The sequence below is a fragment of the Amblyomma americanum genome, chromosome 6, assembly GCF_052857255.1.
Source record: "Amblyomma americanum isolate KBUSLIRL-KWMA chromosome 6, ASM5285725v1, whole genome shotgun sequence".
NCBI classification, from domain to species: Eukaryota; Metazoa; Arthropoda; class Arachnida; order Ixodida; family Ixodidae; genus Amblyomma; species Amblyomma americanum.
Window position 1 is genome coordinate 15,837,496 of NC_135502.1, and position 18,768 is coordinate 15,856,263.

The 18,768-nt window shown below is 46.4% G+C and overlaps 1 protein-coding gene across 1 annotated transcript; it reads left to right on the top strand.

Annotated features, from left to right (window-relative positions):
• The first annotated feature begins 11,252 nt into the window (after positions 1-11,252).
• Positions 11,253-18,252, top strand: LOC144094574 (sodium- and chloride-dependent glycine transporter 2-like). Its single transcript, XM_077628494.1, has 3 exons — positions 11,253-11,696; positions 16,021-16,506; positions 17,053-18,252. Exons 1-3 carry the CDS (start codon positions 11,373-11,375, stop codon positions 18,193-18,195), a joined length of 1,953 nt encoding a protein of 650 aa, XP_077484620.1. The 5' UTR covers positions 11,253-11,372; the 3' UTR covers positions 18,196-18,252.
• Positions 18,253-18,768: the final 516 nt, after the last annotated feature.

Sequence of the window (18,768 nt, forward strand, 5' to 3'; positions counted from 1 at the left end):
GTCTTGAGTGTGCGTCTGTGGGCAAGTCAGCGGATAGGTATGGGGAGAGGAGGAGAACGAGGAGGTCGTTAACAGCAACGAAGCAGCCAGCTACAGAGGCGAAGAAATAGAATAAACAACAGAAAAACACAAAGAACAGGCAAATGAAACCACAAGGGAGAGGGAAAGACCTCACGGACAGATAGGCAGCTCGGTGAACAGTACGCAGCCAGCGGCGCCTTCCGAAGCTTTCTAACACAATGGCCGAGGCTCGCCGAAACAAGGCAAATATCGTCGGTGCTCGAGGCAAGAAAGTTGTGGAGATTCTCTTTATTTACCACTCCTCTCACCGCCCGATATCCACACCAAGCGCACCGAGCAGGACGACGAAGACGGCGAAGGTTTGGGGTTCCTCGGGTTTATTTGCGGATGTCGACCTATTTTCGCGATATTCAAGGTAACGTGAGCGTGGTGGTGCGGCGAAGCCGGATGTGAAGGATCTCCAGCACTCCTCTCCTGGGGCTCGAATTCACTCAACGAGTCGTGCGCTTTATGAAGGACATCGTAACGCCGCTGCACTTTTACGCTTGCAACGGACCGCACGTGTGCGGAACAGCCCTAATGTTTAAGCGCAGTGTGTGCTAACCTCAAAAGTACAAGCAGTGGTATTTATAAGATGAGATTAACTCTTAAGCGCTAAACTTTAATTAAATAAAACTAATAATGGTTTCCTCAATCTAAAATGCTATGTGCTTACGCAGCCAAGCTACTGCGTTTCACAGAGCAACGTCTTTTTCTTAAAGAAAAGAAATAAAGCTGATTCTGTCCCGGGAGTAGAAAATGTAGTAAGTAACATACAGACAGTTTCCTCTCGATAGAAATTTTGCCCACTTAGAAATTCTTGTTGTTTATCTTATGTAGCTCTCTTACAAACCATGTTTTGTGCCCAAACGTGCTCGTATATCCAGCGCAATAAGTTGTGATAAGCTAGAGTTTGTTGAAGTCACTTCTTATCATTATCAACATCGTTTTGCCAGCTAAGCAGCGCTGGCACTTATTACCGGCGAATTCGCTACTGCCTTCGAACCTGGCGACAACCAGTAATGCGTTTTCCATAATATTAAATAATATGAAGCCACTGTATATCGTATGACTCCATACTATGGTTTCTGAGCAGTGAAAACACTGCAGAAACGTTGCGTAAAATGTGCCGTTTAGAGTCTGGAGAATGCTAAAGCCATTACAAACCGCTTTGCATCGTGAAGGTCTGGAGCTCACAATGACTGTATGCGATGTGTGTGCCATGAGCGCAGAGCAGGAAGGGCAAATGGAGCACACTGTCACACATCCACCATGTCCCCTCTCCTCCCCCAATAAGTATCTCCTTTCTTCCTTTCTTTCTTTCTTTCATTCATTCATTCATTCATTCTTTATTTCATGATAGTAGTAGCGCAAAAGACGAGGACGACAGGACACTACACGACACTAGCGCGAGTAGCGAGTCGTACTTCCTATCGTCCTCGTCCTTCGCGCGACTACCATCACGAATCCAATTCAAATTGTCCGTCTTTTCACCTTTCTTTCTTTCCTTCCTTCCTTCCTTCCTTCCTTCCTTCCTTTTTTCCTTCCTTCCTTCCTTCCTTCCTTCCTTCCTTCCTTCCTTCCTTCCTTTTTTCTTTCTTTCTTTGTTCCTTCCTTTCTTACTTTCCTTCTTTCTTTCTTCTTTCTTTCCTCAATGATTTCCACTCATATTTTGAAGGAACCCCAGATAAAAGCTTATAAAATGCGAAGTGAGAAATTCCGACCATCACTGAAAGGCAACAGCATCGTTCTTTTCTCACCGTTACAAATAGCTTGGACCGCTAACGCGCATTAAAACATGCAAGACAATTCACAGCCGATGCGACAGCCAGGGCAATGAAAACAGCAGCGCATTTTCAATAGCTACTGGGTTCTCTTATTTACCTTATTACTGAAGTGCCTCTTACCGGCATTCCTTGTCGAACATTGTTTTTAGTTATCACTCTAATTGCTTACAGGTTTACAGTACGAAAACCAACTTCATACTAATGATAACTGCTAACGAAGTTCGAATTTTGAGTTTTGGCTTCGCACCAGTACTTCCACTAACTTCTCGCGGTACCGGCCCGATAAATGCCTAATGATGGTCAAACAACGCGATCGATATTACTACCGCCTGTAGTCAAAGATGGCACGTTCATGATTTCCTTAAATCCATTCACTGGTGGGCTTCTTAATCGATAAGCGGTATTCGTGCTGTCCCAAAGCTCTTTCGCTTTCCAGACCGAAAATCGAAATAAACAAGGACGCATGCATGAAGAAGCATGCTAAGCGGTTTGTGAACTGCTGTGCCGGAGTCGGTTACGAAATTCCGTTGACCTGCGGGCAGGCCTACATAGGCAAGACTCGGCGCTGCGTAAATGATCGTGCAGGGGAGCATTTTCGGGCGTTAAGGGGTGTAGGCAAAAATTTGGCAGAACATTGTGCGAACTGCAGAGCTTGTGAGCTGCGGCTGAATGAGATAAAGATCCCGGGCACAGGTGGCGATAAATCGGCACGTGAACTGTTAGAAGTTTTTCACATTATGAAGAAGGGAGATAGTCGTGTTAACTATACGTCTGTCATGCTCTTGAAGGCCTAAATCAGGTTTCCTGAACGGTTTTTGTATATTTTTTTTTGTTTTCGTGACTTGTAATTGTTTGTTATGCAGTACTGCGCATGTCTTGGTATTTATTTTTTTCGTATATATTTGCTGGCCTGGCTGCAAACAAAGATATATGGTTGGTTGGTTGGCCTCAAATAAAGCTGGCACATACCCACCACGGTGGAGTGTTTCTTTCTGCGCTATTATTTAATTCCAGAAATGTTATGCACTATCTAGCCCATCTACAAGTTTTGCTAAACCGGACGATAGGTTTATCTTTCTTCTATATCCTAGCTATTTTCCTCCAAGGCCAAAGGCATCATTAACGCCACTTCTGCGGCGAATAAAGGGAGCTCACTGTACAACTTGAGCAAGGACGACACGTATATAAATATATATATATATATATATATATATATATATATATATATATATATATATATATATATATATATATATATATATATATATATATATATATATATATATATATATATATATATATATATATATATATATATATATATATATATATATAAGCTAGAGGGAGTGGCAACCTTACCATAGCGCATAATCAACGAAGAAGACAGTAACAAGGGTCTTCGCTCGTGTTTCAGCTACAATCGGTTGAGCTCTGGGAAATTACCCGCGCGTAAACATCCTAAAAGCCAGTTGCCACTGGAGGGTTGGAAAAACAAAGGAACGGAGCGACACACACTCTCAGCGGGGTTATTACGACAAACGCATGAGCCAGCTGAGACGGGAAAAACATAATATTTATGCTGAGGCAAGGCTAAAAAGGGTTACTGCTTGACGCTCTTGTTTTCCGCTCAAATCAGGAGCTGCAGTTCGGACATGAGGGGAGGGTGGATAGGTAGTCATGCGTTTTCGCAAGACCTCGCTTGTGGTGACAAAGGCGCTGGTGTGAGCGAATTTTTTCTTGGGCTAGCCCAGGCATCTGCTTTGAATTTGCTTCGTTTTTTTACCGGCAAAGGCTGCATCTGCGCTGTTCTTTGCAGCCTCAGAGCTGCTGACATCACGTCAATACAGCCCACGCATACAAAGTTGCGAAATTTGGTACTAGCAATATGGTCTGTCATAATGTCTGAATAGGTACTTCTGAACAGATACTCTCATGCATCCCTCGTAGCCGGGAAATTTGTCAGATTGTTTTTATTAGTTGCTAGTAGGAGCAAAAAAAAAACAAGTTAATAAGACTTTACAATGTGCAGACCCTACAACGTGGCTAGCCGCTGTATTATGAACTCATAGAAAAAGAGGTGACGTGTTTCAAACGCCTTTGATGACTCCTTTGTTCACACTTTGTCTAGCTGCACACAAAAAATGTTTCTGCAAGATTAAACAAAGTGATACTTGCTACTCGAAGCCTGGTTTCCAGGCAGTCCCTCTGAGTATCAAAAACGCAGCGTTTTTGCCTTGCAGGCGTGAACTTCACTCCCAGGCACACCACAAAAAGGTGCAAGAACAAATGACGCACAGAGGTATACAGAGTGCTTCACTAAAGACTTTACACAATTTTTAAAAGTAGGCATTTTTGAGTTGGAAGAGCGCTTTTTTCGTCATAGCATTGTCCGCGGTGTTCATGAGAATATAGCTAAGACGGCTTAACTAGCAGGCTGGTTAACTAAAATTTTTATGGGGGAAAAACGCTAAGGCGCCCGTGTGCTGTGCGATGTCAGTGCACGTTAAAGATCCCCAGGTGGTCGAAATTATTTCGGAGCACTCCACTACGGCACCTCTTCTTCCTTTCTTCTTTCACTCCCTCCTTTATCCCTTCCCTTACGGCCCGGTTCAGGTGTCCAACGATATGAGACAGATACTGTGCCATTTCCTTTCCCCAAAAAACCAATTAAATTAAATTAAATACCTGACTTTTTGGATATTACTATTAGCCTCCTTAATTATTGAGAGGCATGTAGTCCACCATAGGTAATATCCACATCAATTTTTAGATTTTCGAAAACGTGGTTACCCTCGGCGCTGTGGCCCCACAAATTTTGCCTATTACGAGAAGCTACGTGCACTGGAGAGGTTGCTTTGCCTGCAAGCTTCTTGAAACACCATGTATTTTGGCGCGATGTAGCCGAAATTTCCTGGGCCACAGCGCCGAAGGTAACCGCGTTTTCTAAATTCTAGAAACTGATATGGATATGGCTTACCCTGGGCTACACCACTTTCAATAATTAAGGAGCATAACAGTAATAGTTAAAAAATTAACTAGTCAATATCAGTTAACCAGCCTGCTAGTCAGCACATACTAGTTGTATTCTGATGTACTACACCGCTGACAATGCAATGCCGAAAAGAGCGCTCTTCTAATTTAAAAAGCCCATTTTTAAAAAGTGTGCAAAGCCTTAGATGAAACACTCTGTATACCAGTCCGCTAGTGTCCAGCCTCAAATAAAATCAGTCAAGAACCCTACACCTCAGCTATACTCGCGGACAGCTTTCTGTGGCTATGGAGCTAAGGCTAGGCATGAAAGCGAACAAGGCGGGGCTTTGTCCCATTGCCGTGGGGAGTGGCCTATCTCCGCCCTAGCGACCCCACGCCGTCTCCTCACTTCACCGCGCCGCCACCCCTAGCCCGAACGGAGAACCCACACCAAATGGCACGTGGACCAAGTCGCGTCTCCTTCGCTTTCCTGCCTAGCCTTTGCCACATAGCCACAGAAAGCCGTCCGCGAGTATAATGATAAGTAGAGCACACAAAATTCTGTTCACGACGAGCCAAGCTTGGTACGAACAAGTCATGATTAGCAAGAGTGACTGTAAAGTGGGCTTAAATATTCTACAGCTCTGTTGTGACAGCTGCGCGCGCACCCTTCGTACTACGTGTAAGCAGCTTTGGGTTCCTGTCTAGCCGACAGTAAATCTAACTTCCTCAACTCTGGTAGCTGTGAGTAGAAGCGCTGCGTCATCGTGATTTTACCTGCACAGGATAAGGCTCCTCACCTAATTTCTTAACAAACATGATTAAAGACACATAATGTAATTAAATATTACCTCGTGTGCAACAGCCTCGCACCGCTGGCCATTTGGGCGAATTGCTGGCAGCCAGCACAAGCTGATGATCATGATTACGATGATCAAAACTTGAGAACATTTTAATTGGAACTTAAATCAGTGGTCGGTCCCCTTATTCTAGGAGTCCATTGGATCTTGCAGTCACTCTAGCCCTTTCGGTCACCTCTTGCTGAAATTTCGGGACTGAGCTGGACAGCATCTCGATCACCACTCAATAGTCGGTTCTTTTATTTCCATTTATGCATTGTTTTGGCAGGCCCATAGCATGTGACATATATTCGGCTCTATGCCACCGTGTGCGTATTGTGGCTCATAGTTTTCTGGGTAGATTGAGTGAAGTCTTTTTTGGCTTGAGCATGTGCGTGTTAGCATCCTTCTCAGAGTCATTCCCTTTCGAGTTCTTCCTCTGGTGACGCGCATTTCCTTCTGTCTAGCCAGTAGTGTTAATTTATTTATTTTATTTATGAATACTGCCAATCCCTGCACGAGGAATTTTTACAGGAGTGGGTTCTGGCCGCAGGCAAACAGTCGACAAGGCATAAACACTATTTCAAGTATGCAAAAAGTACAGTGAAGATTATGGGGACAATAAGAATAGGCATTAGAAAAGGCAATACAAAGATAACCCATAAGTAATCGTCACCTTATCCCTTCATAAATAATCGCGAGAAATACAATATAAATACATGGAATATACAAATACATTGAAAACCCACAAAAGTGTTACAAAAAGTAAAGAAAAATCAGTTTCCTGACAATACACTTTTGCCAGCTAGCGCCAAAAATTTCTCAGTAGTTGGCTGTACAATCACTGAATCAACAAGAGAGCTCCACTCGCGCACAGCTCGCGAAATAAAGGAGAACATAAAGGTATTATTTGCGCAGAAATATTCTTGTATGGCGATTTATTTTTGTGACGCGTTTCCCTGGAAGTGTGAGGTAATGTATGTAACAGAATCAATTTAAAGTTTGTTATGTAAAATGATGCACAGAAACTTCTAACGGTGCAGCGTCGCACGTCTAGCTAACGTGTCGAGCCCAGTCTCAGATAGCATCAGCGTCGGAGAATCGGTGCGCCTATATCTGTTGCAGATAAAGCGCACACTTTTTCGTTGGATAGCCTCAATCGTAGCTATGTTATCTTGCGTGTACGGGAACCAGGCGACGTTTGCGCATTCTAGCATTGGGCGAATCATAGTAGTATACGCCAAAATCTTGGCTTCTTTCGTAGACTACCACAGCGCTCGTTTAACAAACATGAGCTTACGCATCGCTTTGTTACGTGATCTACGTGAGCTGTCCACCCAAGATTGGCTGATATGATGATGCCTAAATATCAGTGCTCGGTGACTGTCTTGAGTGCAGAGCTGCTATAGCCGTAAGGGAAGCTAAGTTTGAATTTCTTTTTAGTTATAGTAATTGAAACTGTTTTGTCTAGGTTAAGAGCCATTTTCCACTTCAAACACCATTCTGCTATCTTGCCAAAATCATTGTTTAAGCTTATTTGATCTTTTAGGCTTTTTATTTCTCTATATGGTACGCAATCATCTGCGAACAACCTCAGTTCCGCTTCTACCTGGTCAGCAATGTCATTTATGAAGAGAAGGAAGAGAATTGGGGCTAAAACAGAGCCCTGTGGTACACCGGAAAGGACCGGGACAGTATCCGAAGTGTGGTCGGCGAGTTGCACGAAGTGGCGAAGGTCGGTTAAATAATTGGCGATCCACTGGACTACTGACCCACCCCCTAATATATGACTTAGCTTCTGTAGCAGTTTGGCGTGGCAGACCCGGTCGAAGGCCTATGAGAAGTCTAAGAAGATTACATCTGTTTGCATTTGGTCGTTAATTGATTTTGCGAAGTCATGTAAAGTCTCGACAAGTTGTGTCACAGTAGGTAGACCACGCCTGAAGCCATGTTGTTGGGGATGGAGAATGTTATTCATTCAACAAACTCTGTATTTAATTTAGGATAATGTGTTCTAAAACTTTACAGGAAGTGCACGTAAGAGAAATAGGCTTGTAATTTGACTGGCAAGTCTTATCACCTGATTTATGAACTGGTATTATTTTTGCAACTTTCCATTCCGCTGGGAGGCAGCGCTCGCATATGGACTTATTGAACACAAGGCATATATGTACTTACTCATGGGTTCGGCATAACGTTTCAAGAGGACATTTGGAATTTCGTCCGGACCGCTGCACTTTTTATCATCTAGGTTTAACAACAATGATAGTATTCCTTCTTCAGTTACGACTGGGGCATCGAGTACACCATATTGTTCTCTGTTTTATTGCCTAAAAGAATGCGTAATACTATTGTCTGGTGAAAATACGGATTGGAAAAATGCTTTATACGCAACCACCTGCTTTTTTTCTTCGTAAGATGGCAAAGGGCTTGGAGGGTTTTCTTTGTCACTAATATGGCGCCAGAATTTGTGGGGCGATTCTTTGATAAAGTTGCTAAGAGTTGTTTTACAGAAGTGCTGCTTTGCTTCTTTTGTCTTTTCCTTCAGTTCTTTGTTCACTGTATTAACCTTTTGGCAGTAGTCTGAGACTGGGCTTGATTTGTTGGATTTTCTCAACCTTTCAATTCTACGTTTTAATTGAATTAGTTCGCGAGCTATCTATGGATTGTGCTTTCTTGTGGTCTTTTTTATTAGTGGGACAAACTGCCTCATACAGTGCAGTACATGATTTTTCAACTGCAGCCATATTTCATCGATGTCTGCAGAGCCTTCTGTGCATAGGTTGTGGAAATCGAGGTATTGGTGTGCAAGGTATGTCATGATAGCTGCATTACCAGCTTTGTTAAAGGCATATACACGCTTTGTAGAACCACTCTGGTGAGGCCGTGCAGGACACGATAGTGTGAACACAACGATACTATGATCAGATAAACCATCAAAAATATTCACGCTAACCTTTCCTTAAGAAAATGGTCGCTTAGGAAAATAAGATCAAGAATAGAGCTTGAGGTACCCTGCACCCGAGTAGCCTTGGAAACAACCTGCGTTAGATTCAGAGTAAATAAAAAGTTTACCAGAAGATTGTTTCTTGCCGTGGACGGGCTTAAAATTAAGTTCCAATTTACGCCTGAAAGGTTGAAGTCTCCTGCCATTATTACTGCGCTTCCCAGCATGCACCTGTGCATATACTCAAGAAGCGGCTCAAGATAGGAAGCCTCTTCGTTTGGGGGTCTGTACGCAGCGCCAACGAAGGCAGAGCTCTGACTTAGTTGAACCTTACACCAGACTGCTTCGACGCCTGGAACGTCTGGAATTAGGGAATAGCGTATGCCTTGCCTCAGAAGCACAGCCACTCCCCCACCTCTAGTTATTCTATCTGTACGAACCATGGTGTAGCCAGGAGGAGCAATTTCATGGCTCTTGATATCTGCGTGCAGCCACGTTTCCGTGATGCAAACAATATCCGGGTTTAGAGCAATCAATATTGCCTCTAGCTGTTCAACTATGTTTACGAGGCCACGCGCATTAACATTGATAACAGTTAGGGGCGTCGGCGGCTTCGAGTTGCTCGGGCTGGAGCGTCGTCCTGGCGTTCGTTATTTGCAACTTCAATAATGTCTCGTTTTTCTTCGTCCCATGCGTACAAACGCATGTTTCTTTTTATTTTATCGTATTTAAGGGAGACCTTATCTTTTTGATCACGATTTACTTTTGTTCGCTCCCAGAGTTTCTTTCTAACTTCTCGCACAGCTTGGGAAAAGTCTTCTCCAATTGAATACCCAGTTTGTTTCAGCTTAGGGCAGTTTCGCAGTATGTTAGTTTCATCTCGGTAGTCAAATAATTTCAAGATAACAGGCCTATGCTTTGAATCGTCAGATGCTTCCTTCCGTCCGAGACGATGGATCCTTTCAAAGCCTGCCGTTTTTATTTCTAACTTTTCTTCAAACATTTTCTCTACAGTGTCCTGCAAGCTTTGGGGGGGTCTCATTTTCTTGTTCCTGAATACCATATATAATGAGATTAGACCTGCGGCTTCTGTTATGTAGATCATCAACTGTTTTCGTCAAGGATACAACCATCTTCTCAAGTTTATCAACTCGTTCCATGCATTCCATGACTTGTTTTTCAATCTTACCGATTTTTTCTAATTTTTTATCTATTGAACCTAGTTTTTGGTTGGTCACCGTTTTATCTTGTTTTATCTCCTGAATGTCTTTCGCAATCGCTTTCACTTGCTCTTAAATTGTTTCGCCTGTTGGTTAGTCTCGACGTCCCCCGCCAGTAACAACAGAGATCGTAGAGAGACCAACATGTTGCAAAACCATTCAAACAGCGGCAGTGGGCACGGCAGCAAAATCAGGCAAAGGTTGTTGCTATGAAAGGTTTTGCCGAAGAGTTTTCTCACCTAAATCACAAAAAGGAAGGGGTTGGTATCCGGCATCTTGGTAGTGCTGCCGCACCCACTGAAGGATTCTCTGCTGAAGCTGTGCCTTATATACCAGTCCACTGACGTCACGGTCGTCGTCCCTGATGTTGCCGTTGCTGATAGTGCGGCGCTGTTGGGTGTGTAGTGGAATGTTGATACGAAATAGAGAAAGGGAACTAGAAAATTGACAAGCAAATATCCGGACAGCAGTAGGGGGGGGGGGGGGGGGGGGCAAATCAGCAATAATCGGCTAAGAAAAAGGTTAAAGAAACTGAGAGAGCTCTGTGGAAAACAGGGATGCTGACGAAATCAGCACTGGGAACATACAGAATTTTTAAGCAGGAAATTTCCAAAGAAAATATCTATGATAATTGTAGGGGAAGCTCTGTTGTTTGAGGCCAGGACGGGAGTTTTGCGGACTAGGACATAAAGAGCCAGGTACCACGAGATGGACACGTTGTGCGTTGCGTGCGGAGAGGAGAAGGAAACGGCTGAACACTTGATACTTTTCTGTAAAAGGCTTCACCCTACAGTGGAAAGCAGCGGGGCTGATTTATCCAAGGCATTGGGGTCTAGGGACAGTGAAGGGAAAGTAGAAATTAAGACGGTAGAAATAACCAAGCTAAGGTTATCTGATTGGTGGCTAAAATCAAGAGAAGAGTAAAATTTCATAAGTCATGGCTAGGTGGCTTGAGCCACCGCCCGAGTTAAAGGGTTCAGCCGTATCCATCCATCCATGACGCAGTCGCCGTCTGGACCTCGATGAAGACACAAGTCATGTTCCCAGGTTTCAGGCGGCCGGAACAGATCCGAGGAAGCGATCGGCCTTGAAGAGGGTCCTGATGACACCAGCGGCAATCCAAGCGAAACCCGAATCACAAAAAGGAGCGGGTTTGTATCCGGCATCTTGGTAGTGCTGCCGCGCCCACTGAGTATTTGTAGGATTTTTGATTACGTGGCCAGCTTGTTTGAGTATCTACGTTCGTCCGTGTGCTTGGGTACACGACGAATGAGTGCTCGACGGCGATGTCTGCGCCTTCGTTCTCCTCTACAAACTGATGCGCTCGTGTCCATATGAGCTTCGCTTGCTTTTCGGCTTCGTTCATGTTCTTACACGGCAGACAGATGAAAGACGACGAGCCATCAGGACAAGCGCCCGTGCCTCACGTTCCTGGCGCGCGCAGTCAAGCCCAGGGTGACAGTCGATAAGCCCCGGCCGCCGTTGCTCTCTTCCGCCGCTAATTATCCACAGCCTGTACCGTCGTCTCTACGTCCTTAGCACAGTAACCATGGGCTTAACCAACCAGGACCAAGCACAAGTGGTGAGCCCGCTGTCTTCGTCGGGCTCCAGCGGAAGCTCACGCGTGGCGGTCAAGGAGCGCTGGTCCAGCCACATCGAGTTCCTGTGCTCGTGCATCGGCAACTCCGTGGGTCTGGGCAACCTGTGGCGGTTCCCCTACGTGGCGTACAAGAACGGCGGCGCGGCGTTCCTGGTGCCGTACATCATCGTCAACATGGTCGTCGGCAGACCCATCTACCACCTCGAGCTCCTGCTCGGACAGTTCAGCAGCTCCGGTCCGCTTGGAGCATTCCGGCTGTCGCCCATGTTCCAGGCGAGCTCTTATTTCAAAACCAGAGGGCTTAACCTCGCTACTTTGCAGTAGCAGACGGGATGCCATAAGCCTGCGCATTCGAAGTGCAGCTTCTAAGCCACCGGATCTGCTGTTGGTCGTCTGCTCCTGGCCGACATATCAAAGTATCTACACTCTAAAGCTCTAGATGATAGAGTACAACGCTTACTCGCATCCTCGAAAGGTTTGAAGCAATGGCTGTGCACAACAAGCACAGTTCGTCGGTTCGAGTGGGTTTGCTTGTGTCCAAGCAGAAGCAAATCTAGGTGCCTGTGTATTCTGACAAAGGCTGTATTTAGATATAAGGGCGAAACGACGGACGTGCTGCCACTTAGAGTTCACTGACCAAGTGGCCCGCTTTTTAGCAACTTAACAGCTTTGCCATGATATTCAGCTGCCCGGATGTAGCACCAGGAACACGTGGCTATGAATGCAAGATCGTGCTCATGTAGGACCGATTGGTGTATACCCTATTAAAGAAACTGCATGGCTAGTCAGGTGCACAAACCTGGGCATGAATGCTGACTTCCCGCTTTTGTTTACGACATCGCCTTTATGAACGTTTTTAGGGGAAATTGGAGGAAACTCATAGAGCAGTACATTTTTGCAGAATGACCTGAAAATGTTTTATTCGCATTAGGAAAGGAAAACAGCCATATCACGACAAATCTCCGATTCTCAGTCCTTTTCTGCAGACTGCAAAAGCGCACAGTATTCCATTTTACGAGCACAGGGTGTTGGCATAAAAAAAAAAAACTCGCCCAATCCGGGCAACGTGACTCAACTGAAACCCTTATTGTTCTCGCGTGTGTGAACGTTTTCATATCGAGGCTGACTCATGGGCACTTTCGTAATAACGTACAGCTGGGCATGACCTGCCTCTTGGCGTCTAATACAAACGCAAAGCATAGGCGATCTCCGTTCATACGGAAGGAAAGCTCCCCACGCAACGACCTACCACCACACCTCCACTTGTGGTACTGGTAGCAAATTATCCAAACAAAATTAGAACGAATGGAAAAGGCTGATGCCGGCGACGACCACTACTACCTGCTATCTTATGTGCCTGAGCTGCAGCCGGCGGTAGGGAAACGGACAAGGAAGATAAAGCGAGGCAATAGATAGGAGCGATAGTGAGAAAGGATATTGAGAGAGTTATTGCGCCTATTTACAGGGCACAATCGCACTCTCCCGCACACTGAGAGGAAAAATAAAAATCCCACTGGCACACTGGTGTCCGGGCACTATTCGTCACCGCGCCCCAGCGGTCACTGTCACTATACACGTGTGTATACTGTAATTACAAGCCTCGCGTGTGCCGTGTTCTGTCACTGTACATCGCGCACGCGGCATCCTGTAAGCCGCCTGGGTGGGGAGCCCGACTGCTTCTCGTATATGATAGCACACGTGAAGTGTCACGTCTCCGCACGGCTACCTAATGAGGAACAGACAGGATGCCAAGCCCGTCTGTTCGATGTATGCATGGAGGCTCATCATTGTTCTATCGCGGGTGCGCCGCCACCTACACATAAGTACCGAGTGCTGCGTAGCGTAGGGAGTTAAATAACATCAATAAAAGACCCCTGATGTGAGCAGACTTTCCCAGTGCAGTGCAGTTGACCTGATCTCGGTGTTCGAAAAGCATTTTTTATCCTCTCCAGACGCCTGCAATTACCTTGAGCGACTTCTTACGGCAGGCGACTCTTAAGAATCACTAGATTTGTGAGGACCCTTTCCTGCATAGACTTGGCGCGTTTCCCTAAAGTGAACCTAACCTCAAATAGTCCCGACAGATTATTAAACCAATTCACTAACAAGCATACATTAAGATCTTCACCAGACACAACAAGCAGATCTTCTGAAGACTTCTGTCGCCATTCTAAGCCACTAAGCCACAAACAAGTGAAGCTTACGAAGTAAACAGTATCCGTATGGCGCAAATGGTGTGTACGGAAGAGCCATTGCTCGGGCTTCGGTTTTTAGTATGCGGGTAAATTTCTGTTCTCTGAATGAATGCAATGACGCACACCAGCTGCAGACCGGTGACACGACCGCATACCGCTGGAGAAACTCGCCTTTCGAAGTATGTTCAAAGGCGCCTCACAAGTGTTCGACTCAATCGCATTACCAAGCCAAATCTGTTAAGACTGCCTCTCACGAGCCAGGCTGAAGTGCTTATGTTTATGGTGTGTTTTCATCAGGCACGTAGCCAGGATTTTATTTTTTTTTTGTCCGATGGCCTATGCCCAACAACAGCACCGCCAAGAGAACTGGGGGAGGAGTGTGAGCTTGTTTAATCGTAAGCCGGGGCCTCCTCTCCAATGTTAGCAAAAACATTACAAAGTGATCGAATCAACTCAAAATTTGTTACCAGATTAAGGTTACTGGTTTAAATAACCAGGATGCGTTTCTCGTCACATACTGCGCGCCACTAAAGCAGCTTAGCTGTGCCGATTATATTTATTTCGACACCTCTTACACGCACGGGGAATAAAACACCACCATAGAGCTTATAGTGCAAATGCAACTTGTCCGAGTATTTCTTGTTATGTATGTGTCATGTTCGTTGGCGCCACAAGGTGGAAACTAAGAAACCCGTTCAGACAATACTTAATAACGCCCGTTTGAGGTCGTGATTCGGACGTTTAAATGCGCCCTTATTGGCTACTGCATAACAGAAGACTGCGCTGCTGGGAGAAGGCTGTCCAAGGAAGGAATTCTGGAATTTTTGTTCGAGTGCGTTGGATACATGTCGTAGTGGGGCACTCCAGAATAGTTTGGATCAGCAGGCGTTGTCTGATGTGCAAAATCTGTACATTTCTTCTCAAAACACGGCTGCCGCTGCCACAGCCGTGTGAAATGTTCCAAGGTTACCATGCTATTACCATATTTGTACCATTTCCTTTTTCCCAACCACACAGCAATCTTGAAGCTATAAAAACCCAGACCATCGCGTAGTAGTCCGCCCAGACCCGCCATCGTAACTAGATGCGGAGAAATTCACAATGACCGGATGGGGCAAATTTCGTCATGATTAATGGTCGCAGGAACGTCAGCCCATCCATCGGCAACAATGGAGGCTAAAACCCGTTCAAGCCCGTACAAATGAGCTTACGCTCTTTCATGAACGTAACAAATGGTGCGGATTTAAAGAAGCTTCGTTTGATGTCCTTTATAAATATGTATTCTGCTTCAGGCGTGGATGACAATTGTGACAAAAGCATCTGACGCAAGGCACAATTGAAGTAACAGCTAAATCTGCCGTAATTGTGAGTTGTAAGTGTTTCAGCCGCTCGCTTTCATCGGCAAAACCTACTACATTATCTTAACCAAAGAAGTAAAAGACAATTCATGAACCAAAAGAATCAAATTGGAATTAGTTTATGCAATTGCAGTATAAATTAACTCCCTATTTAAAGAATGCTGTTACCCGAAACCTTTGGAAGTCGCGTGCCATGTACGCTGTACCAGTTCAGCTACATCAACAACCGTTTTCCATCTACTTTCAGAATAGTTTATGTACTAGAATACATAAATGCAGCTTACGAGGGTAATATTACCCAACTGCCTGCTTCTAACTTCGAGCAAATCCCACTTAGTGCTGGCAGCCTGACAAATTGCTTCTTGTCTGCTGCAAGCTACGTAAGTTATATTGAAACATAAGGAATATGCGTTTTGTGACATGCATTACAGAAGAGAATACCAGCAAGGGATCAGTAGCGCAGGACGGAGGTCTAACGCTATGCCCGCCGGCTACAGGAGATTGGTCCTCGCATTCACTAGGTCGTATTGCTCTCTGACTTGCCTTCGTGTAAGAACGTTTATGTGCACATGCATAGACATCTGTGACAGTAGATGAAACGACAGCCTCTGCTGTAAGCCTCATTGGTAGCATATGGAACGACGCATGCAGAGGCCGTTCGCTTCTTATGCACAGTCTTTGCCAAAAGTAACCAGGCTAGACGGTTTGCTTCTCAGTCGTATATTGAAGCTATTATGCCAGCCCTCAGGCTCCAAATCTTTGTATGGTAAGAACCCTCGTCCTCACCTTCCGATAACTTTTTTGATGTTTAGGGAAGCCGTAAAGGCTCCATTAATCGAATGAGAAACAAACCATGCAGCCTAGGTTAAAAGTAAAGGCTATACTTGTTTTATGTTTACCTCTACTCGATTTGAATTAACTCCAAATTTAACAAAAACCGTCTGCTATTAACATAAACTCACCATTTCTTCGTTTTGTTTGCCAATAATGTCTCATTTGGCACATTCGGTTCAACAAGGACCTCACACCTGTTTTCTCCTGCAGGGCAATGCGTTCGGTATGATGTGGGGCGCCTTCATCACCACCGTCTACTACCAAATGGTGCTGACGTACGCCTTCCTCTACCTGTACCACTCGTTCAAGCGGCCCTTGCCCTGGACAGATTGCTTCGAATGGTGGGGCGTGCCGCTCGATGGCTGCTTCCGGAGGATCAGCCATGACAGCCACCAGCGCCTCTGTGACAGCGTGAGGCGCATCCTGGTGAATACGGGCGTCAATGACACCGGCGCCGAGTCCGTGGTGGCCGTGTCGCATCTAAACCGCACAGTGCTGGTGTCGCAGACCGAGTACGCGATCCGCTTCGCTGGCTGCCTCAGCGCCAACGTGTCCTCGACGGAGGCATTCTACAACAACTACGTGCTGAACTCGAGTCCCAGCATCGAGCAAACCGGGAACGTCCAGCCGCCGCTGATCCTGTGCTATGGCCTGTGCTGGACACTGGTGTTCCTGGTCATTTTCCGAGGCATCCAGGTGAGGGGCACTGATGGTTTAGATGAAGTGATACAAAACACATAACACGAGAAAAGGAGGAATAAAAGTGTGAGGCGCGGTTGCAGCGGGTTAGCATACCAGACAAAGGGCAGGATATGATACAAGACAAAGTATATCTAATCACGTGATGCACGGGGTGAAATTTCTCTATCAATGTCCAAAAGTAACTGTTCTCTGAAGCCTTTCTGCACAAGCATACAAGTCTCCGATTTGCAGCCTTCGCACGACAGGAAAACTGAGACGTAGCGCCCATTTTATTCTTTATCGCTTCTACCTGCACTTAAACGCGCTGGTTTGCTTTTACAAGCGTTAGCATGTTTTGAAAGCCTGAGTTAGCATTAGATAAAGCATTTTCGCCTTCAATGCATGTCCCACACCGAGACGCGCTCCAGCTTCCCCGGGATGCGCTGTAGACGTCGCTTTTAGGAAGAGACTGGCAAGCAAGCGGCCTGAACAAGCATTACTGTTATTACAACCTTGTCACAAAAAGCACTTTCACCATTCAACGTTCTGTACAACCCACAGGTTTCCGGAAAAGTGGCGCTGTTCACGGCCACCGTGCCCTACTTGGTGCTGAGCCTGATGCTCCTCCGGGGCATCACACTTCCTGGCTCCAGCATCGGGCTGCGATACCTGCTGCTGCCGCGATGGGAGGCACTGCTCGATGGCACCGTCTGGGCCGCGGCCACAGAGCAGGTCTTCTACTCCCTCAGCATCGGCACTGGTGGCCTGGTTCTTTACGGTAGCTTCCAGGAGTTCCGGGCCGACATGCAATCGAGCGTACGCCTGATTTGCATCATGGACTTCATGACCAGCGCCTTCGCCTCGCTCGTCATTTTCTCCGTGCTGGGAAACATGGCGCACACGCTGGACGTTCCCATTGAGGAAGTAGTGAGCGCGGGGCCCGGCCTGGCCTTCGTCACATACCCGGAGGCCCTGTCACTTATCGCCCTGCCGAACATGTGGTCCGTGCTGTTTTTTGCCATGCTCTTCATGCTGGGCATCGATTCGCAGATGGCCAACTGCGAGTTCGTCGTCAAGTCCGTCCAGGAGCTCTTCCCGCCCTTCGAGACGCGCAGGGAACTCACCACCTTCCTGTATTGCGCCTTCTGCTTCATGATCGGCCTGCCGTTGACTACGCAGGCTGGGATCTACTTCCTCACCATCCTGGACAACTACCTGGGCGCCCTTATTGTCCTTATCACTTGCTTCGGCGAAACGCTCATCGTCGCGTGGGTGTATGGCATGGAACGCTTCTGCTTCGACGTGGCCTTCATGACGGGCACCTGCCCGCACTACTTCTTCTTCATCACCATCAAGTACGCGGCGCCCACGGTGCTGGGCACCTTCCTGGCCTACACGCTGGCCACTCTGCCCAGGAGCAGCGTGGGAGACTACGTGTTTCCAGTTTGGGCGGACGGGTTCGGCTGGACGCTGGCGCTTGTGGGCATGACACCGGTCTTGGTGCTCGCTGTGGCCAGGGTGCGCCAGTGCAGCGGCGACTGGTGGAAGGCCATGTCTCCGGACGCCGACTGGGGCCCTTACGAGACGAAGTACAGGATGCGCTACTTCGACCAGTTGGAGAACTCGGGCCTGGCCGCCTGTTACTACCCCCTCACGCCAGACGCCCCCCACAAAACCAAAAGCACCCGGTCCGATCACGCCTGACTGCATAGTGGTCAAATATAACCATCGGTGTTTACAAGATCCTGTGTAAGAAGTCTCTCCGTCAAACAAGAAGGCGACTTCTAATATTTGATGCACACCCACGAAAGCGTTAATGTAATCGTCCAGTTTGCTGTGCGACAGCAGTTTGCGTTAGCTGTCCAAGCAGAACTCGGCAGAAAAATCGCACCACATTGTCGTGCCTAGCCCAAACTAATGGAGAATTTTTCTGTTAAACGATCATTGTGTTGTAGCCGGTCAGACCACCTTGCTCCGCTTGTTGCCCCTGAGATGGGGCCAGAGGAAATCATTAGCACACCTAATAGTTTGAGCACCGCATCGATTTGATGAAGCGAAGGTTATAATGTTATAATGAAACTATTGTTGTATTGATTCCTTTCAGGCGCTTTTCTCGTCACCAGCACACTGCTGCCGTCATTTGTTGCCTGACAGTTAAGGAACAGTTTGGCAGCAAATGAGCAGCACAGCACTGCAGTTACAACTTATATTCGCATCACCGGTTCGAGAGCCCCCAGTCTCAAAAGTCGAAACCACACACCATACATGCAGTGACTC

Excerpts from the sequence above, each read along its gene's own strand:
- LOC144094574 (XM_077628494.1), top strand. The coding sequence starts at position 11,373 with ATGGGCTTAACCAACCAGGACCAAGCACAAGTGGTGAGCCCGCTGTCT. Across the intron at positions 11,697-16,020 it reads GGCTGTCGCCCATGTTCCAG|GGCAATGCGTTCGGTATGAT; the intron begins GCGAGCTCTTAT and ends TTTCTCCTGCAG. Across the intron at positions 16,507-17,052 it reads TCATTTTCCGAGGCATCCAG|GTTTCCGGAAAAGTGGCGCT; the intron begins GTGAGGGGCACT and ends TACAACCCACAG.